The 17,996-nt window shown below is 38.9% G+C and overlaps 2 protein-coding genes across 3 annotated transcripts in view; both read right to left on the bottom strand.

The window, feature by feature from the left end:
* Nucleotides 1–1,391: 1,391 nt before the first annotated feature.
* EIF1AX (eukaryotic translation initiation factor 1A X-linked) lies at nucleotides 1,392–10,428 on the bottom strand. Of its 2 annotated transcripts, none has more exons than XM_051794899.1 (7): nucleotides 10,255–10,428; nucleotides 9,261–9,344; nucleotides 7,431–7,534; nucleotides 5,783–5,833; nucleotides 4,493–4,574; nucleotides 4,300–4,391; nucleotides 1,392–2,737 (listed from the first exon to the last, which is right to left on the bottom strand). In XM_051794899.1, exons 1-7 carry the CDS (start codon nucleotides 10,268–10,270, stop codon nucleotides 2,732–2,734), a joined length of 435 nt encoding a protein of 144 aa, XP_051650859.1. In that variant the 5' UTR covers nucleotides 10,271–10,428; the 3' UTR covers nucleotides 1,392–2,731. The 2 variants fall into 2 exon arrangements, with proteins under 2 accessions (XP_051650859.1, XP_051650858.1); XM_051794898.1 differs by lacking the exon at nucleotides 10,255–10,428 and adding an exon at nucleotides 9,662–9,897.
* Nucleotides 10,429–11,873: 1,445 nt separating this feature from the next.
* RPS6KA3 (ribosomal protein S6 kinase A3) overlaps nucleotides 11,874–17,996 on the bottom strand; it is a 76,805-nt gene continuing 70,682 nt past the window's right edge. The window contains exons 21-22 of the mRNA XM_051794881.1: nucleotides 17,148–17,288; nucleotides 11,874–15,982 (exon numbers count right to left, since the gene is read on the bottom strand). Coding sequence (XP_051650841.1) covers nucleotides 15,860–15,982; nucleotides 17,148–17,288 — 264 coding nt within the window. The 3' untranslated portion in view covers nucleotides 11,874–15,859. The remainder of the gene's footprint in view (nucleotides 15,983–17,147; nucleotides 17,289–17,996) is intronic.

Raw genomic sequence — 17,996 nt, 5'->3', positions numbered from 1 at the left:
TGCACAGCTGCCCCTACCACAAGGTAAAGAGACAAAGAAGATTTGGAACAATGAATTAAAATAATTTTTCAAAATGTTAACCACAGAGAAAACCTCAAAGTGGGAAACAGAGAACACAAAGTTTATACTTTGGCTGCAAGAAAATAATTTTTGAATCTCTACTTTCAATTTTGCACTATACTTGAAAAGCCAGCAGCAGTTCCCAAAGTTAAACAAGAATTATTGAAAATGTATCTAGGAAATACTCTTACAGATGGAGCACCTTTCATGGCTTTAGGGTCAGCAGTTTTGCAATCTGCTACCTTGCAGCTGCTGTTCTTCCACTGTTGCCTGCATGGAGATGTGGGAAAGACAGCTACTTGTACTAACTGTTTTTCCAAAAAAAAGAGGTAAGAGGGACAATAAAAGGTTGCCTAGATTGGACTATGAAGGGAGCTTTAGCAGTGGATGAAGAAACAAGATGACCAAGTGTACTCAAGGAGGTAACAAAGCCCAGCACGTAAGCAGAAACCAGATGGTGTTGAGCCACAGTACTAATAAGAAATCACCAGTTAAATAGGAAATTTCCTTAAAACCTGCAAAGTTTAGGTTGAGCCAGACATGAGCCTGGGAGCAATAAAGATTGAGAGGAACCTCAGGACAAACCATAACCAATTCTGACAGGAACAGAGGTTCATCTCTGACCCACAGCTGAAGTCTCTGTCACACTGGAGGACTCTGGTACCAAACTATGGCTAACACAAGTGACAGTTCCCTAAGCAGCAGCACATACGTGTGTGTGGCTCCTTAGCACTGACCATGCACTTTGCATTCTTCCCACACACACAAGATTGGTTTTGGCGAGTATAATTTCCACAATATCTGTATCTTCAGTACACATTCACTGCAATTCAATCATTAACCTTTCCACTAGTACAACTGGAATAACAGATACCTTCTGCACTTCGATCTCAACATCAGTTTTGGGAGCTTTTAACCATTTTCAGAGGTTAAAAGCCTGCTTAATACGTTAAGGAAACCAATGGGTGTGGGAATGGTTTATAAGCCTCATCTTGGAACATTACATCATTTGTGTTCCTTCACAAGTGAAAGTGATAGGCATATAAAGACAATAAATTGATACTTAAAGATCAGTGGAGTAAGAATCCTGTACTGGTACTATCTTTTCCTCAGTATTTAGCAAGATTTTACAACAAATATTTAAAATCCATGAAACGTTTGGCAAAATTACTTATTACTAAGAAAATGTTACTCCTAGTGTAAGATACCAGATCCATGTTAGGAAAATAGATACTATAATGAAAGAAAAAAGTAAAAGGGAAGACATTTTCACAAAAGCTCTGTGTGTTTAAATCTCTTTAAAAATCACGTAAAGCAATGAGGCCACTCCATATTTAAAGCCATTTTGTTTTTATCTATTGGGGTAGTCACTTTACATCATACCAAAAAGACTGTATAAGGAATACAAGTGTCAAGAATCAGATCTTTATGGCACAAAAGGAAGTTTTCCATTAGCCTGCTTTCAAAGTTGTTAAATACATAATCGAAGACAAAGAAACTAAGGCTACCACAAAATAATATTTGCATGATGATGTTAGTCTTTATTCAGTTTCTCAACTGATTCCTCCAGTCTGAAGGTGGAGAAGAATCTTTCCAGTAGTTTGCTTCAGTGATTTATTCTGGATGAAAAGATTCTCTTCCTACTTTTGACACAGATTTATTTTCTCATTTATACTGTTACTCAACATTCACATAAGCTTTTATGTTGCACCTTACAATGTATGGAATTTCAGATTAAAATAAAACTCTACTCTTAACATAACCTTTTATATAATGTAAAAATATTCTACATGTTTACCATATCAAGAATGTTAGGCATTCACTTTGGGGAAAACCTGTTTTGCGTTATTTTTCAGTACAAACCCGACTGCGAACGTTTCGCATTCGTGTCCCGCTCGTCAGTCGGGTGCCACCCAGTGTTCATCGTCTGCAACTACAGCTCGGCCTCGGCACGAACCGCGGTTCCCAAAAACTGCGAATTTTGAGATGCTGCTCACTTTTTATCTTTCCTCCTCCCCTACCCCTCCCTCCACCGTGGAAAATTTACACCTTTGAAATAATGAGTGTTTTTAATTATCAAAATCAGTATAAAAATAGCAGCATGCTACTAGACATGAAAAGCAGATTGATCAAGCATTGTGAGTTTAAATGCAGATTTCTGCCTTCCTTTTATATTATCAAAATCTTTTTTAAAGGTAACATCAAGGCAAGGGGTATAAGGACAGACACTGCATAGTATGATTTGATACTAATCTGAACTGGGTATTTGTCTTTAATGATAATTACAGGGTAAACATTTTTTATTTCAAAATACAAGTTTAACTGGAATTGTAGTGATGAAAGCAGAAGAGGGGAAAATGCAGTCTTTTACAGCCCATGTCACTGTATGTCACTTACATCCAGAGGTAAAAGCTCTAATTGGTGAAGAGACAAAATATTTGTGGTGTGTCACTGAACCTTTGTGATAATCCAGCATTATCCATTTCTAAAGAAATATAAATACTTTAAAACAAACATTGAAAATAAATCCTTTTGATGTAACAAACTACACTCTTTACTGAGAATTTTCAGTCTTCTTAAAAGTAAGGGACTTCACCCAAAAAATAATTGAAGTATCAATGTAGAACAATCCTTGGAGGAAAAAAGTCGGAATGTAAACCTCTGTTCCAAATTAGATCTGAAAAGCAAAAACACCACACCATGTATTTAATGCAAGTGCATTTTTCATCAAGCAACTCTTTCTTAAAGTTACCTTTACAGTTCAACGGGAGTCTTCCTGAACTTAGTACATTGTGGTTTTGCCTCAGCTCATATCCTGTTTTCTTAACACTTATGTCCCCACAGCCCTGTGACAATACTCTGGTCATGCAGGTGAGCCATTCTGCACAACCACAGTATCTGCAATACAGTTATGCATCAACAGTACAGTCACAAATTAGCCTATGATTCTCAAAACCAAAAATAAAACCAAGTTTGAGGGTCAATTCCCTGAATTGACCTTCTAATCATTCTTATGACATAAAAAACAAAGAAAAGGTTCCACAGAGTTTTTCACCTGAACTATGACCTTGGAATCTCCACTTCATCCCAGGAATACCAGGCTGACACATTTTGTCTTTACATCTTTTCCTTTCTTAAAGCATATTATTTGCATAGCTGACAAAAGCTTAAAACCAATTATAGCTGCTCACTTAAATACGTTATTCCACACACAGATCCATTAGTTTGCAAATTTGTCCTACAGACCTATCACTTTGATGCCTTACAGTAGTTTCATTATTAAAAGCATGCAATACTAGAAAGTTTTTCTTGCTTCAGTGAGCTAAATCTTCAGTAAGCTCAATCACTGGCAGGTCAAACGTCTGATGATTTTGATAGTTTTAAAATATTTGTTCTAATGAATCATAGACTGAGAACCTCAAAAAATCAAAATAATGTAAGTATTTTAAAAGAATTAACCATGTTATCAACTCAGAGAGAGAGGACTAAAAAGATGAAGAATTAAAACATAATAATATACTTAGAACAGTCTATCCAATTAACTCAGTGGCTCAGTAAGTTACTACTTATCCTCTCAGCCAGCTGACCTTGCACACATTCATCTCTCAACTGTAAATAAAGTGCATCATCTTAGAAAACATTGCACAGCAGATCCTACTTCTGCAATTTACTATAAAATCTGAATTACAGCAATTTTACTACTATAATTTCAGAGTGTGCATGGCCAGTTACTATGAAGTGATAAGCAGTAACACAAGTGATTGTGACAATCTGTAAACTCAGGATTACGGTTAACTTTAGAAACTATTAAAATGCAGCTTTTTATAATCTTTATGTAAACAAAAATGGAGAACTAAAGCCTTTGTTTTTTAAAAACCACAAATGCCTTGATTATTTCTGCAGTTCTTATTAGACAGTAAGGTTGTTAAACCTACAGAGGAATCTGGGGATCAAACTTTGATTTTCCTTTAGGCATCTTCAGGGTAATGAGAAGATTGCTCTCCATGTGTGTTTTAACAGCATGTCACTAAGTATACTACGTGCTTAGAGGTCAACTAAGGAATGATTGTAGGAGAGGAGAGAGAACAGAAAGCTGCAATTCACCTCAGCACTTCCTGAAGCTGTCCCTATTCTAAAGACCAATGTGTTATTTTACTGGCTATAAACCAAGGAACAAGAGCTTATTGTCAAAGATGACAGTTTCAAGCATATGATACAAAATACACATTTACTACTTACATCATCAATATCTTCATCATCATCCCCAATATCATCAAACTGGATTTCATCATCATCTCCAGGACCAAATGTGTCTGTTTCATTGATTTTGGCTAAAAAGGAATTCAGAGAAGCTCAGGAGTGCACTGACACTAGATAGACTGAATACTCTTGTCCAATATGAACTTCCAATTTGAAGTGAAAAGGTTCTCACCATGTTCTGGAAGCTCCCCATATGCTTTCAGACTTCTGGCTTCATCTGCATTGTACTTTAGAATAACATCAGCCTTGTTATCCTATAAAAGAATTTATTAGAATTCATTAGTCATCTATGAAGCAAAAATAAATCTATTAACCTCAGCAGACTATGTTACTTATAACTATATTATTTACAGAGGAGTAACACCTATATTATTTATAGAAGAATATCTTGTTCCTCCTTCCCCTCCAGTTTCTTTAAATGTTAAGCAGAAAATCCTCATTTGTAGAATATTTTCATTTCTTCTGGGCGGTAACTTAATTTTCTCCTATTAAAAGTAATTTATAAACTCACAGAATGGTTTGGGTTGGAAGGGGCCTTAAAGATCACCTAGTTCCAACCCCCCTGACATGGGCAGGCACACCCTCCACTAGACCAGGTTGCTCAATGTCCCATCCAGGACACTGAGCAGGCCTTGGACACTGCCAGGGGTGGTGCTCCACAACTTCTCTGGGCAACAAGAAGAGAATTTGAGACAATTGAGAACTTCTGAGAATTTGACAATTTGAGAAGTTCAGATTCATGCCTTTGAAATCAACCTTTCTTCAGAGATCACATGTAGTGAGGTGGTTGGTGGTCAATCAGAAAGTGCCAAACTGAAAAATTCCTAGTTTTAAGTACTTTAATACATACAGTAAGTGACAGTATCTTATAATGTTTTACAACTCTAATGCACATGTCAGAAGCAGGATTTATTTCAGCTGAAGACACAACACTAACATTCATGAAGGGCATTTACCTAATGAAAATCTGACAACTGTTTTCTATTACCCTTTATTTTAGGTAAAATTATGCTACTCCATATTTGGAAATTTAAGTACAAACTAATCACTGTCCAATTTACCTCTTAAGGTAAAAGCCTAAACATCAAGGTTCCAAAATTCTGATTACCAAAAATTATAATTATCAGAATAAAATGTTTAGTGTTTGACCCAATCTCCCTTTATATCACAGGATCCAAGCATCAAACAGCTACATTTAAAAAAAATAAGGTCAAGCCTGATGACAATAAGCACCTCCACTCACAAAGTCTCAGGGTGCAATTTAGAAGAACAAGTTGAACCAGAATTTGTCTACTCATTACAACCTTTCTGTAATACAAGGAAACTAAAAGTCATGATTTAGCATAACTAAATACAAATCCAAAGTTAGACAGGAATTTCCTCACAGCACCTGCTGCAGTTTAACATTAAATAAAGCTGCTTATAAGACACTCTGTACTGGCAAATTATATTGAATTTTTACCTGGTAGTCTCTTAAGCCAATCAATATAATATCAGATGTATTTATCCAAACCTGAACGAGAAAACATAAATCATGTTACAGAAATTCAACTTCTGTCATGTAACACAAGAAGCAAGCAGTACATTTATGTCTGCTGAGACACAAAATGTCACTACAGCCACCACCCTCACTTTCTAACCAGTAAGCTGGAAATATCCAACTTCATATTTTAACAGCAAAACTGAGGTCATAAAATACTCATTGTTACATTATTTTACATGTTATGGAGCTATTACAAGATAAATCAAACTTCTTTGAAGAGCTTCTGGCCAACGGGGTGGTTACTAAGCCTTAACTTCTGAGAAGGCAGAATTAATGCATCAAGCCACCACTCTGTGAATGGAGCTCCACAAGGGGAAAACTTAAAGCAAAACCTGATGAAGGGGGTGATGGACAAGCACAGTGAAGAGCAGAAGCAAATGAACACAACTGTTTCTAGAAACTGTGTTAATCAAAAGTCTGCAAAACAGGACATGCTAATTTAAATGCATACATCAGCTTTTGGAGCTGATTTTTTTGGAGATCAAACACATTTTCAGTTGAGATTTCCTTTCTTTTAGACATGAGGAATAGATAAATTATGCTTTCTGTAGCAAGAAATTAATTCTGCAGCACTCAGTGTTTATTTATGCACATTCTCCACCTTCAGCAGTTTATTGCAGGCAGTGGTAGCACTGCTCACACTGATACCAAGATATGTGCATTCAATGGTCTCCAAAAACCACAGGTGGAACAATCCAGAATGAAGACAGTGAATGTCTGAGAGGACCTCCTCTGTACCACACACCAGCAGAGGACAGGAAGCTGTAACATGTGACAAGGGCCAGAGGGGACACCATCCCTAGATGGCAAAGCTAAGAATGCAAACACATACACCTGACTGCCCCAAAGGTACAAATCTCTGCTGATCAGCTTTGCACAGAAGTATTTTGGGAGCTGTTGAAGTGGACAATGAAATGATGGCATCTGAGGTGCCTGTGGGAAGCTATAAAGAAACATTCCTGAACTGCCCTTATTGAACTACTCACAGATAAATCATCCTGTGTGAAGATGGTAATTATTCAGTTCCTCCACAGATCAAACTAAGTGGAGTCTCAAATCCTGATTCTTACTGGTCTTGGGAAATAGCACACAGAAAAGGTGGCTTGGGACAAGTCTCTTACACCTGTATTTTTTTATGTTGGGTGTCAATCTTCATGTTATAGAAGTTCTGCTGCTAAGCAAAGTGCTGATCTAGTATGAGACAGAACGTGGGTTTCTAAATAGTCATCAAGTTCTCCATCTACAATTAGGGAGCTTTTTATTATTTTATATACATATAAATTTCTATAATACGAAAACTATGATGTCATAAACAGCCAAAGCCCCTTCTCCTGAAGTACAAACATCCAAAGGCAGCCCTTCAACTACAAGCTTCACCCAAAGGCCAAACACTGCTTACTCTTGTGCTGGCAAGAGAAACAGAAACTAGTTTACTATCAAAAAAATATATTTAAGGTATTAAGTGCAGTAGAAATATTAACTTTTGTAATGAGCTATGTATGTAAGTTTTAACAATTACATAACATGCATAAAGTCACTGTTTTCTATTGCAATGCTTCAGAATTACCTTTTTTCTTAGCTTCCCTCTAATATGACATAACCTCTTCACACCATCAAAACATAATGCCTCCAGTCTTCCATTGCCTAACATCTTGATCACCTGGGCATATTCTAAAAGAGATGGTAACATAAAAAACATAGAATCATTTAGGTCAGAAAAGACTTGTACGATCAGCAAGTCCAACCCTTAACCCAGCACTGCTGAGTCTACCACTAAACCCCATCCCAAAGTGCCACAGAGCAAAACTTCTAAGCAACTCCAGCTTCATGATGCATCCAACAGCTTTTGCCATTGTAACCAAAATTTTTGTCAAAACATGAACAGCTGAGGGCAGCTTTGAGCAGCCACACAGGCTGCTGAATGTATCACAGTTTTTGTATTACTGTTAATATCAATATTTTCAAATACTACTCATTCTGGTTGCATCCATGCTTTTGTTCCCTCTGAAATGCTTACTTACAGATAATTTTCATAGCTACTGAGTCACACTCAGAGTTTGAAAGTTTATGACAGCATCACAGCACCTGTCCTGACAAAAATCTCGCTGCTGACAACTGCCAGACTTCAGCTGAAATCTATGAAGCATATCTCCAGTACCTACCCTCAATCTCTCAACATGTATTTCATCTCCTCCCTCACCAAGTTCCAACAACAAGTTACAACTGGAGACCTTCACACACATTATTAAAGTTTGCAGCATAATGTATTACCATTTAACTATAAGGAATAAAACTTATATTATTATTATTATTATTATATTATGATAATGATGTTTGTAAGTTACAAAGTTAACATTAACTGACCACCCAAAATTGCCAGGAAAACAAACCTATCTATTAGCCAGAGCTGTATCTCAAAATTCTAAAACCTTTCCTTAGCACCAATCAGACAGTCCAACAAAACACATGAGACTATTCATAACTGAGAATAATTCGAGTAGATTTTGCTTGGGAGTTGAAAAGGATTTTAAGTTCCATAGGTGCATCAAAATCAACTCCTTTTTTGCTTACAGCCATTATAGATTATCAGAAATTCGTTCACTGTCACTTCTTTTACAGTGATATCAGTCAGGACTTTTCCCATGTTTCTGACAAACCAACTGATTATTTATTTGGTCACTAGGAAAGTACTCAGATTATGTGAGCAACCACAAGAGTGTGACACACGAGACAGGGCAAGTCAAAAGGGAGGTGAGCTCACTGTCACCACAAGGCAGGGCAGGGGGAAATGTAATCATCACCCTCCACTCCTATAGCTTCCTTCACCTGACAACAGCCTAGTAAGGACCTACCTATTGCTCCTGTTTTAATAGTTGCTGGACTTCCCAGCCCAGGAGCCAACTGAACCAAACCACGAGGGGACAGAACAGTGAGCTGAATGGTTCTGCCAGGTCAGACTTCAGGAGCTCATTGACGGATTCGAGAGACATCACAGTCAGTATAAAACAGAAAGTGGGACTGTGCATCCCAGAAACAATTACTGGCCACATCTGCTAAACCAGCTGCTCACAGCCCCTCACCAAAAGCTACTCAAGGGGTTTCTAGGGGATGCTTATGTGCTGTTTTACACAGAGCATCACAGTGAGGTCCCGGAGAGGCAAGCTTCATCCTTAAGTTGTGGAGCTATTTAAAATTTCCCTTTTCCTACTTTCTCCTACACCCAATATGTCATTTAGAATTCAAATACAACCCCAATAAGAACACCTCTCTTCACTCAATAACAGTTACTTCACCTTTCTCAGTCATCCAGATGTTTTGTGTATCAACTTCCATTATATGTCATTTATAGTATGTTACTGAAAACAATCACACTGCCATACTACAGTTAAAAACTCACCTTGCCCATCTTCTTTGAACACCAGTTCTCTTTTTTCTGATTCATTCTCATTCTTACCTCGTCGCCTGTTTTTACCTCCTTTGCCTAAATTAAAAGAGGGAGGAGGAAAAAGCATGTGTTACTGTCTCTGAGTACAGTGAATACAATATTCAGACTTATGGAGATTTTTCTGTGCTTGTTCTCTATATGGCTATTTCAAGTATCCTATCCAGATCTAGATTTTTTTTGCCTACTTTTAACATTTGTAGGTCTAAATTTTTAGCTGAGTAGTTACATAGTAATTAAAATATTAGAGTTTCCACTGTACAAGATGTCCTGACTGCTCTGGAGTGACAGCAGCCTTCAACAAGGATTCCACAAGATGGCCATTTCCAGCTTCTGTGATCCCTGCCACCACATACCTCCTACACAATGGTGGGATAACCTGGCGCACGTAACCATCACGGAGCAGATGAATAACCTGAGTTACCGAGGTGCTAAAATCCCTGAAACACTCAAGGAGAAGCTAATGCTCCAGGTGTAGCTGCTGTTTGTAAAAGGCACACACGTGGCGATAGCATTAGATGCTCTTCACGAAGACGTCTACAAGAGCAGCTCATGCTTCCCTTCCCCCGCTGAAAACCTGTCGTTCCCTTCCCCTCGCTGTTTCTGCTTTTCCTTTCCGCGTGGGGGAGAAGGGGAGCAGCAGCACCAACAGCGGCGCCGCCGCTGCCCAGTGAGGGCCCAGCGGGGCCCGGCCGCCTCCTCGGCAGGGCCGCCTCTGACAACCCAGCCCCGGGCAGGGCCTCCCTCTCCAGGCCGGGCCCCGGCGCCCTCCGGCAGGGGGAACCGGCCGGGGGCCCCTCCAGGGCGGCGGGAGGGTCCGTCCGGCCGTGCCAGAGGGCTCCGGGCCCCGGCGGCGCCCACGTGAGGGGCCCCCCCGGGCCTGCCCTGCGCGGCCGCGCCCGGGCCGGGCCTCGCCGCTGCGAGCCCGACAGACGGAAAGGCGCCTCACCTTTATTCTTGGGCATGGCGCCGGGCGCTCCGCCGCGGAGGGGCTGCGGGCGGGGGCTGCGGGCGGGGAGCGGGCGGGGAGCGGGCGGGGGCGGCGGTTCGGGCTCGGCGGCGGCTCCGGGCGGGACCGGCGGTGGCGGCTCCGGCGCTGCGCGGGCTCGTGCGCTGCGCTCCGGCCGCGCCGCCCCGGCCCCACAGCGCCCCCCCGCGGCCCGGAGGGGTCCCGGCACCGCCCGGCGCCGCCGCGCCCGGCCCCGTGTGCGGACACGGGCGGGCAGGGCCGGGAGCGGCGGAGCGGGAGGGTGGGGGAGCCCGAGGGAAAGGAGGAGCAGCGGGCAGCGAGCACCGCCGGGCCGGAGTCCTGCCGGGGATAACTCCTCCCAGTATCTGAGGGGAACGCACGGGAGAGATGGGGCAAGAGTGTTTAGGGGAGAATGTAGTGACCTTGAGAAGCGGGAATGGGTTAAAATTGAGAGTAGATTTAGATTACAGAGCAGGAAAAAATTCTTTGCTGTGAGGATGGTGAGACATGGGAACAGGTTGCCCAGAGAAGTTGTGGATGCCCCATCCCTGGAGGTGTTCAAGGCCAGGCTGGATGGGGCTCTGAGCAACCTGGTCTAGGGGAAGGTGTCCCTGCCCATGGCAGGGAGATTGGAACTGGATGGTCTTTAAGGTCCCTTCCAACCCAAACCATTCTGTAAGTGAGCACGTATGAAGGTAAGGAAGGCTAAAGCAAGGAGAGATAATAACAGCAGGATATCTGTGTTGTATCAGCCCCCCTTTCTTCCTTTGCAGAGCTTCTGGAGGCTGACAGATCATCCAATTTACTTGTAAATTAATTTAAAGACGCTTTTAGGCAGTGGGGCAAAGCCTTGTGTGAGCAAAGGGCAGCAGCGATGCACACCTTGGATCCCATGTGTGATTTTCACCTCTCTCCTCGCTTTCTGTTGTACCAGTCACCAAACCCCTCTGCATATCCTTTGACATCTTCCTTTTGGTACCTACTGAAGGCGGCCTCTGGTTACATTCCTCATAAACTCTCTATCAAAAGTACTGTAATTTTACGTAAACTATGCAAACTTCTCAAAATCTTCCACGTTCTTCACATTGCAAGGCTAAAACAAATTACAGCTGTAAGTAAGCTTCCAAGTTGTGTGAACTGCTAAAATACGGGCCTGTTGTTTATGGAGTGCTTCTGCATATAATTTCACTTTTCAAATATTTAAAAGGTTTGTTAACTATTAAATATGCCTTTATTTTCAATGTCCAGAGCAATGCAGGCATAGCAGGTATTATTTACCGGCCTCTCTTTAAGTGCTACTTTAGAGTGGACTGGGATCTTTACAAGGTATTAAAATACAATATCCTTGCACTTCGGTCTTGTTGTATCATATATCAGGTCTATAAGCATCTGCTGAATGTGTATTTTTCCTTTGGCTCCCTATTTACCTGACTCAACATGCAGTCACACTGCAACATTATAACTCACAAACACTTATTAAAAAGCCTTTCTGGTTGGCAATGCACACTGTGCGTGCTGTAAAGGTAGAGTTCAGTGTTAGTGATGAACAAATGACGACTTTTATAACTAGGCAGGACAAATGATTAAACAAAATAGCATTTTAAGATGTTTGAAAGTTTATTCATAGTAGAAATTTCAATTTCTTTTGAAGACTACAAAACCTGCCATTAGACAGGAGAACAAGCAATGATAACTTTCCAGAACTGTTTCTAGTTACATCTGGAACAGTTTTAATTACACATTAATAACATGATTGGAACATTTTCTATATCAGACTCTGAATAAAACAATCATTTAAAGTATTCAGTACATTTTTTTTATTTTTTAAAACTAGCATTTCAGTTCTATGACAGCAGTGCCAAGCATCTAACAGATGCTATTGTAATGGTCTAGAATAAGGTACAATACCACTGATTTCCTGGAACAGTACCTTAGACTCACTTACATGCCATGCTGAGAAAACTAGTATAAAGTATGATTGTATAGAATCGTAGAAAAATATTTTATCTGTGATTTTGTAATTTTTTAAAAACAGTTTAAGTAGACTCCCCCCCAAACTAGGTTGCAAAATAATTACATCCCTCATAAGTACACCTTCCCTTTGATTAGGTCAAGAGTATCAGATAAAGCTAATCATTTACATCATTTTCATAAGTGAAAATTCATCTATTAACCATTGCTGCTTACTAAGGGCCAGCACACTTCGAATCCTTTCCTTCCAATAATAGAAAAGCACAGCTTTAGTTGGTACACCACATTTACAAAAGCAAAAGACACACAAAAAAAAATCCCAGACACGTAAATGTATTTTCTTATGGCCTTGTCTCTTTAGAAAAAAGTTTTAAATACTTCCTTGAAAAACTCCTTATAAGTTTCATTTAATGTTATAGTGATTATGAATACAGAACACTGCCCTTACTGGATATAGATGGCATTTAATGTGTATTGCAACTATACTCTTCCCTCCATTTGCTCATGCTCTCAAGCACAGTAAATTATAATTTCACACTTAAAAGAAATTAAAAAACCCCATGGCTGACATCCAGAAATTCACCTGTATCTGCAGTTCTCCTTTTTTTGTCCTCTATGACTCTGCACCCTTGAGTCACTTGCTACGCCTTGCAGACCAAGCAGCAGCCCAGCAATGAATGTACACAGTGTATCATACACTCACATTCTAATAGAAAGGTGCTGGGACTCAAAGAACCATTATCTGGCTTTCTCTATAGGTTCTAACAGCTGCAGCTAAAAAACCATAAAAATCAATGTGAAAGTTGTGAACATGGAACCAGGACATAAGGTACATAAAACAATGTCTAGCCTGTAAAATAGGCAGACCCTTTACACCTTGGTTTAGAAAGCAACTTAAAAATATCTAGACTTGAATACAGTCAAATTAGGGTGTGCTAAACCCCAATTGTTTTGCTACAATTTAAAATGTTCATTCTCTGCTGCTCTATACATGACATAATAGCAACATCTGCCAAGTCTAGACTAAATTAACAGCTCACTTGAGAATGGAAATACATAAAATGTAGGAGTTAACTTTGCTTCACTGTTTGGCTAATCATCAGTGAGCTTGAGGACAACAAAATACGGCTACAATAAAACTACTGGAAGTACTTTTAAATTATTTTAACATGGATATTGCCAATAGTGAGGCAGCTTAACACTTCCTCTTTTTGGTCTGTTGTTTGCCAGGTATCTATAGATACACACTGAACAGAGGAGAAACTCCCTCCTGAACTGTTCTTATTGACACACTGGCACGTATTGACATCCCTTTATTTCAACAGTATCAGTTTTAAATCCTGTTTGTTGACTAGATATGTCAGTCTTCTGATTAACACCCTTTAAAAGCCACCAGAAAGTACAGTTTCCAGGCTTTGAGAAGCCCAACTTAAAATTGCTCACAGAGCTGAAAATACATTTTCTGAAAGGTAAGGTTTTACTAAATTCCCCTGGAACTGCTGACACTGTCAAAAAAAAATAAAATGGTCTTTTTCTGCCTCTAGTTAGAGATGTCTCTTGAAGAAAGGGTAGATGCACCTGTACAAAGCAAATGTCAATGCTAGAGCACCAAGTAAGGGAAAAATACAAATTGCTTGGAAGAGCTGTGTATTCAAATTTCTGAGAGCTATGCTAATTTAAGAGTCCTTGTTTATAAAACCAATTCCTTCCAAATTATATCATGGATTAAATATTTAGCAGATTTTTAAGGGCAATAATGGGATAGTTTTCAAGTTTAACAAAGCAAGGTTCCCCTAGGAGCTCAGAAATTCTGGCAGAAGAAACACTCCCATTCATTTAGAGCAAATCTGTGGTGTCATAAAGATTATCCTCCCTTTCAACAAACCTCTGATGATTTCAGGGAAACAAGCCAATTAATCATCATAAAAGAAATTTAATACAACTAAACCAAGGAAATACCTTCTTATGCAAAACACAAAATTGCACCTTTTAGTTTTTAAATTGCATTGTTCATGTAAGATGTTCACCCAGATCCATATTTTATTAAAGCTGAATTCCCAAAAGCTGTTTTCATATCTGAAAGGAGTTAATGCAGCATGTAATTTTGGTGGAGTGGAACACTCACTGAATTCAAACACATTCCAGTGCTCCTTCTCATGTGGGCAATTTGATCTTTCAAGACCAGCCATCGAGATGCGCCTTTAATTACTTTAGACACCAAGAGGCCAAGGGTATTAAAAGTTTATATTGGTATTTAAAGTGAGTCTTTCATCCTCATTACAAACTTGCTTCCATCTGCAAACAAGTGAGAATGTTCACTCTGAACAGCTTTATCTTACCTGACTGGGACAATACTGTTTTCATGCTAAATTAGAATTACCCTTTTCTGACCCAACAGATCTGTATGACTCGCCTCTCATTTTGCTTTTAATGTCAATTAAAATCAGCAGAAAAAAACCTGACAGAACATTAGATCCATCAGTTTTGCAACTGCAGTGAGTGCAGTTTAAAACTACTTTTTACAGGCTTCCGCTTATTAGCGGACAATGTTTTGCTTTATCTTCAATGTTGTCTTTCTTCTATAATGCCAACATTCAATCACTGAACAAATCCTTTGCAGCTTAAACAAAAGTCATAGAATAGAGATAAAATATTAACGATGGATTATAAGAATAAACGATATAGAAATGTCCTCTATCAGAAAGTATAGCAGTGATTCCTGAGTCCAGAGATTAGACAGGAGAGACTAAAAGGGAGGGGAAGGGGAACAAAAGACAGAGCAAGTTATCTTTTCTCTGGGTTATATTACCTATTGTATATATATAGTATGGTGAGAAATCCACTGTCTGAATTTTGAGTACTATAAACAGTATCCTGATATTCATAACATGACGTGGTGTCAAAAACACAAAAATGCAGAAAAGACATAGGTAAGGAGAACTACTTATTCATAGTATTACATTCAATAGCTGTTTAACAGTCAGGCTTCTTTTAGAGCTGTCCAACAATACTGATTAATCCAGGTGAACTGTTTAATCAGACTTAATTGTCAAAATGATTAATAATATCTATCTAAGTAAAACAAGGCATGTATACATTAAAGAAAACAGCACAGAAATGTACTGCTTGTGAACTGTTTACAAAAACATACAAAATGTTGGATGGCACAAAGTATATAGTGCTAATATAAACAGATTGTTTAAGCTAAGTGCTTAACATAAACTGTCCATTTCTACCTGTAACAAAGAATATTTTAGGGGACAAAAAAAATATTCCTTATAAAAATAATGCTATGTGGTGCAGAGTGCTTTATTCAGTGTATTTTTGACAGAGGTGGTATTTGTAATTCTTCTGGTTTATTCAGTTGCGAACATGATCATTGTCATTGGTTCCACTTGTCGCTCCGTTTGCGGCTCCAGTGAGATCAGGAACTTGCCATCAACAGTTTAAAGCAAGAGTAGATGAAAGCAGTAGCAGCAGCAGGAGCAGCAGCATTATAGGTACCAGCTGGGTCAGAGTGTGCTTGCAGGTATCTGTCAGATATGTGCTACCTGTCGCCATGATTTGTGCTATCATCTTATGCCACGGTACCAAGTGTCTGGTTGAGGTCATTTCACAGGGCTGTTGAGGTAATTTTTTTTATACCTCTCCTCTGAGCAAGAGTAGAACGGCCAACTGGCTCCAAAACTGGTGACTGATTACGATTCAAAGCAGAGTAAGTTGCTGCCATTGCACCCTGTTGGGTAGAGGGGAAAAACCAGTAAGAGTATGTTGTGACTGACGCACACACCATAGACACACAGTGCTCAATGCCAGAGACTCTGAACATTCAAGTTTTAACTTCCAGTCTATTTTCATCTACAAAACAGAAACATACTGCTGCTTTACTCCAGTACCAGCAGTGTTAGGAGTGAGTGGTTTTTTAGGGTAATGAATGATTTTACATTGCTTAAAATGTCAAAACCAGAAGGTATAAGCTAGATTGCTAAATTAAGTTCTCTTTCTCTGCTGTGTGAGATATTTGGGAAATGAAATCCCATTAGTAGGTTGTCTCTGTTTATCACTTATATAACCATTTCAGCTTCCATCAAAATATATAAAATCACCAACATTATTCAAAACATGAAGATTTATTTAAAAAAAAAGTTAGAAAGTTGCAAGCCATGGGAGCAGAACATCCCCCACGTTCCACTTGTGGTTTTTGATGCTAGAAATTTCTAATAGCTGACTCAGAGACAGTGTTAATTATATTCTTCAGATCCCTTTTATGTTGCACAGGAGATTCTTGAATGTAGGACTGCGAACAGGGTGGAATACAGAGAAGTAGAATTCAATTATTTTTGATTTTCCTCTGCTTGTTCAAAGTGAAAAAATTTCAGGGTCAAAACCAGATCTTGTTTCAGACAGATTGCAGAATAGTATGATACCACTGTAATTAACACTGCCCTTTTGACTTCTCTTTAGCTTTTACTGTGAACACAAAGTATATTGTTTTGTTTTAGTTACTGACAATTAACGCTTCTCTGAAACTGTAAAATTAGCTAAACAATTTTTCAGCTCCCCTATACTCACCTGACAACATTTTTGACCATCAGATGAATGATTTCTTTATGCTTGTTTCCTAACAGTTAAGCCTTCCAGTATAAGTAAGTCCAATAGATTTCAAACACAAGAAAATTAAAGTATTTTTAAAATATTTTAGATTGACCCCCGTAAGTAGTTTCTCATTAAATCCTATTACATATTACAAGTTCATTTTAGGATTTAGTGCAACAGTCAGTCACAACAACTTCTAAACAGTATTTAGAGGAAACACATGCTACCCTAACTTTAAAATCAAAACCACCCCCTTTTGTTTACACTATTTTTGGCTAAACAACGAGCTGAAAATATCTACTTACCTTCACTAAATGGGGAGCATCCTGCCTGTTCAGCTGGTATTGAGGCAACTGGTCACAGTGAACTATCCAGGGATGACTAAGAACTTGGGCTGCAGTCAATCTTTGATGAGGGTCAACATGAAGCATTTTTGAAACAAGGTCCTGTTTCAAAATATACATTCAAAATAATATATAAAGGGTCGATGCAAATAACAGTAAAACTTCAGCTTTAAAACAGATTAGAGTTCCAAACTGAAGATTTCAGAGGTATAAAAATATGCTCATAATGTCAGTTTAAAACAAATGAAAAATCACCTTGCAATGCTAACAGTATATCTTTTAATTATGTGACTTAATGGAAACTTGGTAACACAAAATGAAGGTATCCAATTAAATAAGGAAAACTTTAGCACTTTAAGCATCTACATAGAAGGGGCATAAAGGATATTGCACACTGAAGTTCATTTAGAGTTTATTTGGTGTATTTGATGTACTTCTCAAAAAAGTTGTCCGATATTTTTAGTTTGTACAAATGCAGTAAAAAGAAAGTATAACACTTCAGTGGTTTTCATTATCATGATTTAGATTGTCTGTATGCTTTTTTAATGTCATGCTTCCACATGAAGCTTTAATAGTGCATTTCTCACCATGGATAACTGTGCATGGGTGTGAATACTGATAAAATACACTGTATTTCTAAGGTCAGCTGTTAACTACTGCAGTGTAAGGCACAGCTGTTTTTCCTCCTACATATGCAAGTGACGGTTCAAGCATGAAAGGATCAAAAACAGGAGACAAAATTCCAGCCACATAAGGGATGAGATCAGTATTTTAAAATAACAAATGGGAGAAACCCAATCATATATAAAA

Source organism: Manacus candei, unplaced genomic scaffold (assembly GCF_025592945.1).
Source record: "Manacus candei isolate 608988 ecotype Guabito, Panama unplaced genomic scaffold, ASM2559294v1 h1tg000041l, whole genome shotgun sequence".
Taxonomy (NCBI): domain Eukaryota; kingdom Metazoa; phylum Chordata; class Aves; order Passeriformes; family Pipridae; genus Manacus; species Manacus candei.
This window is presented reverse-complemented; position numbering and strand designations above follow the sequence as displayed.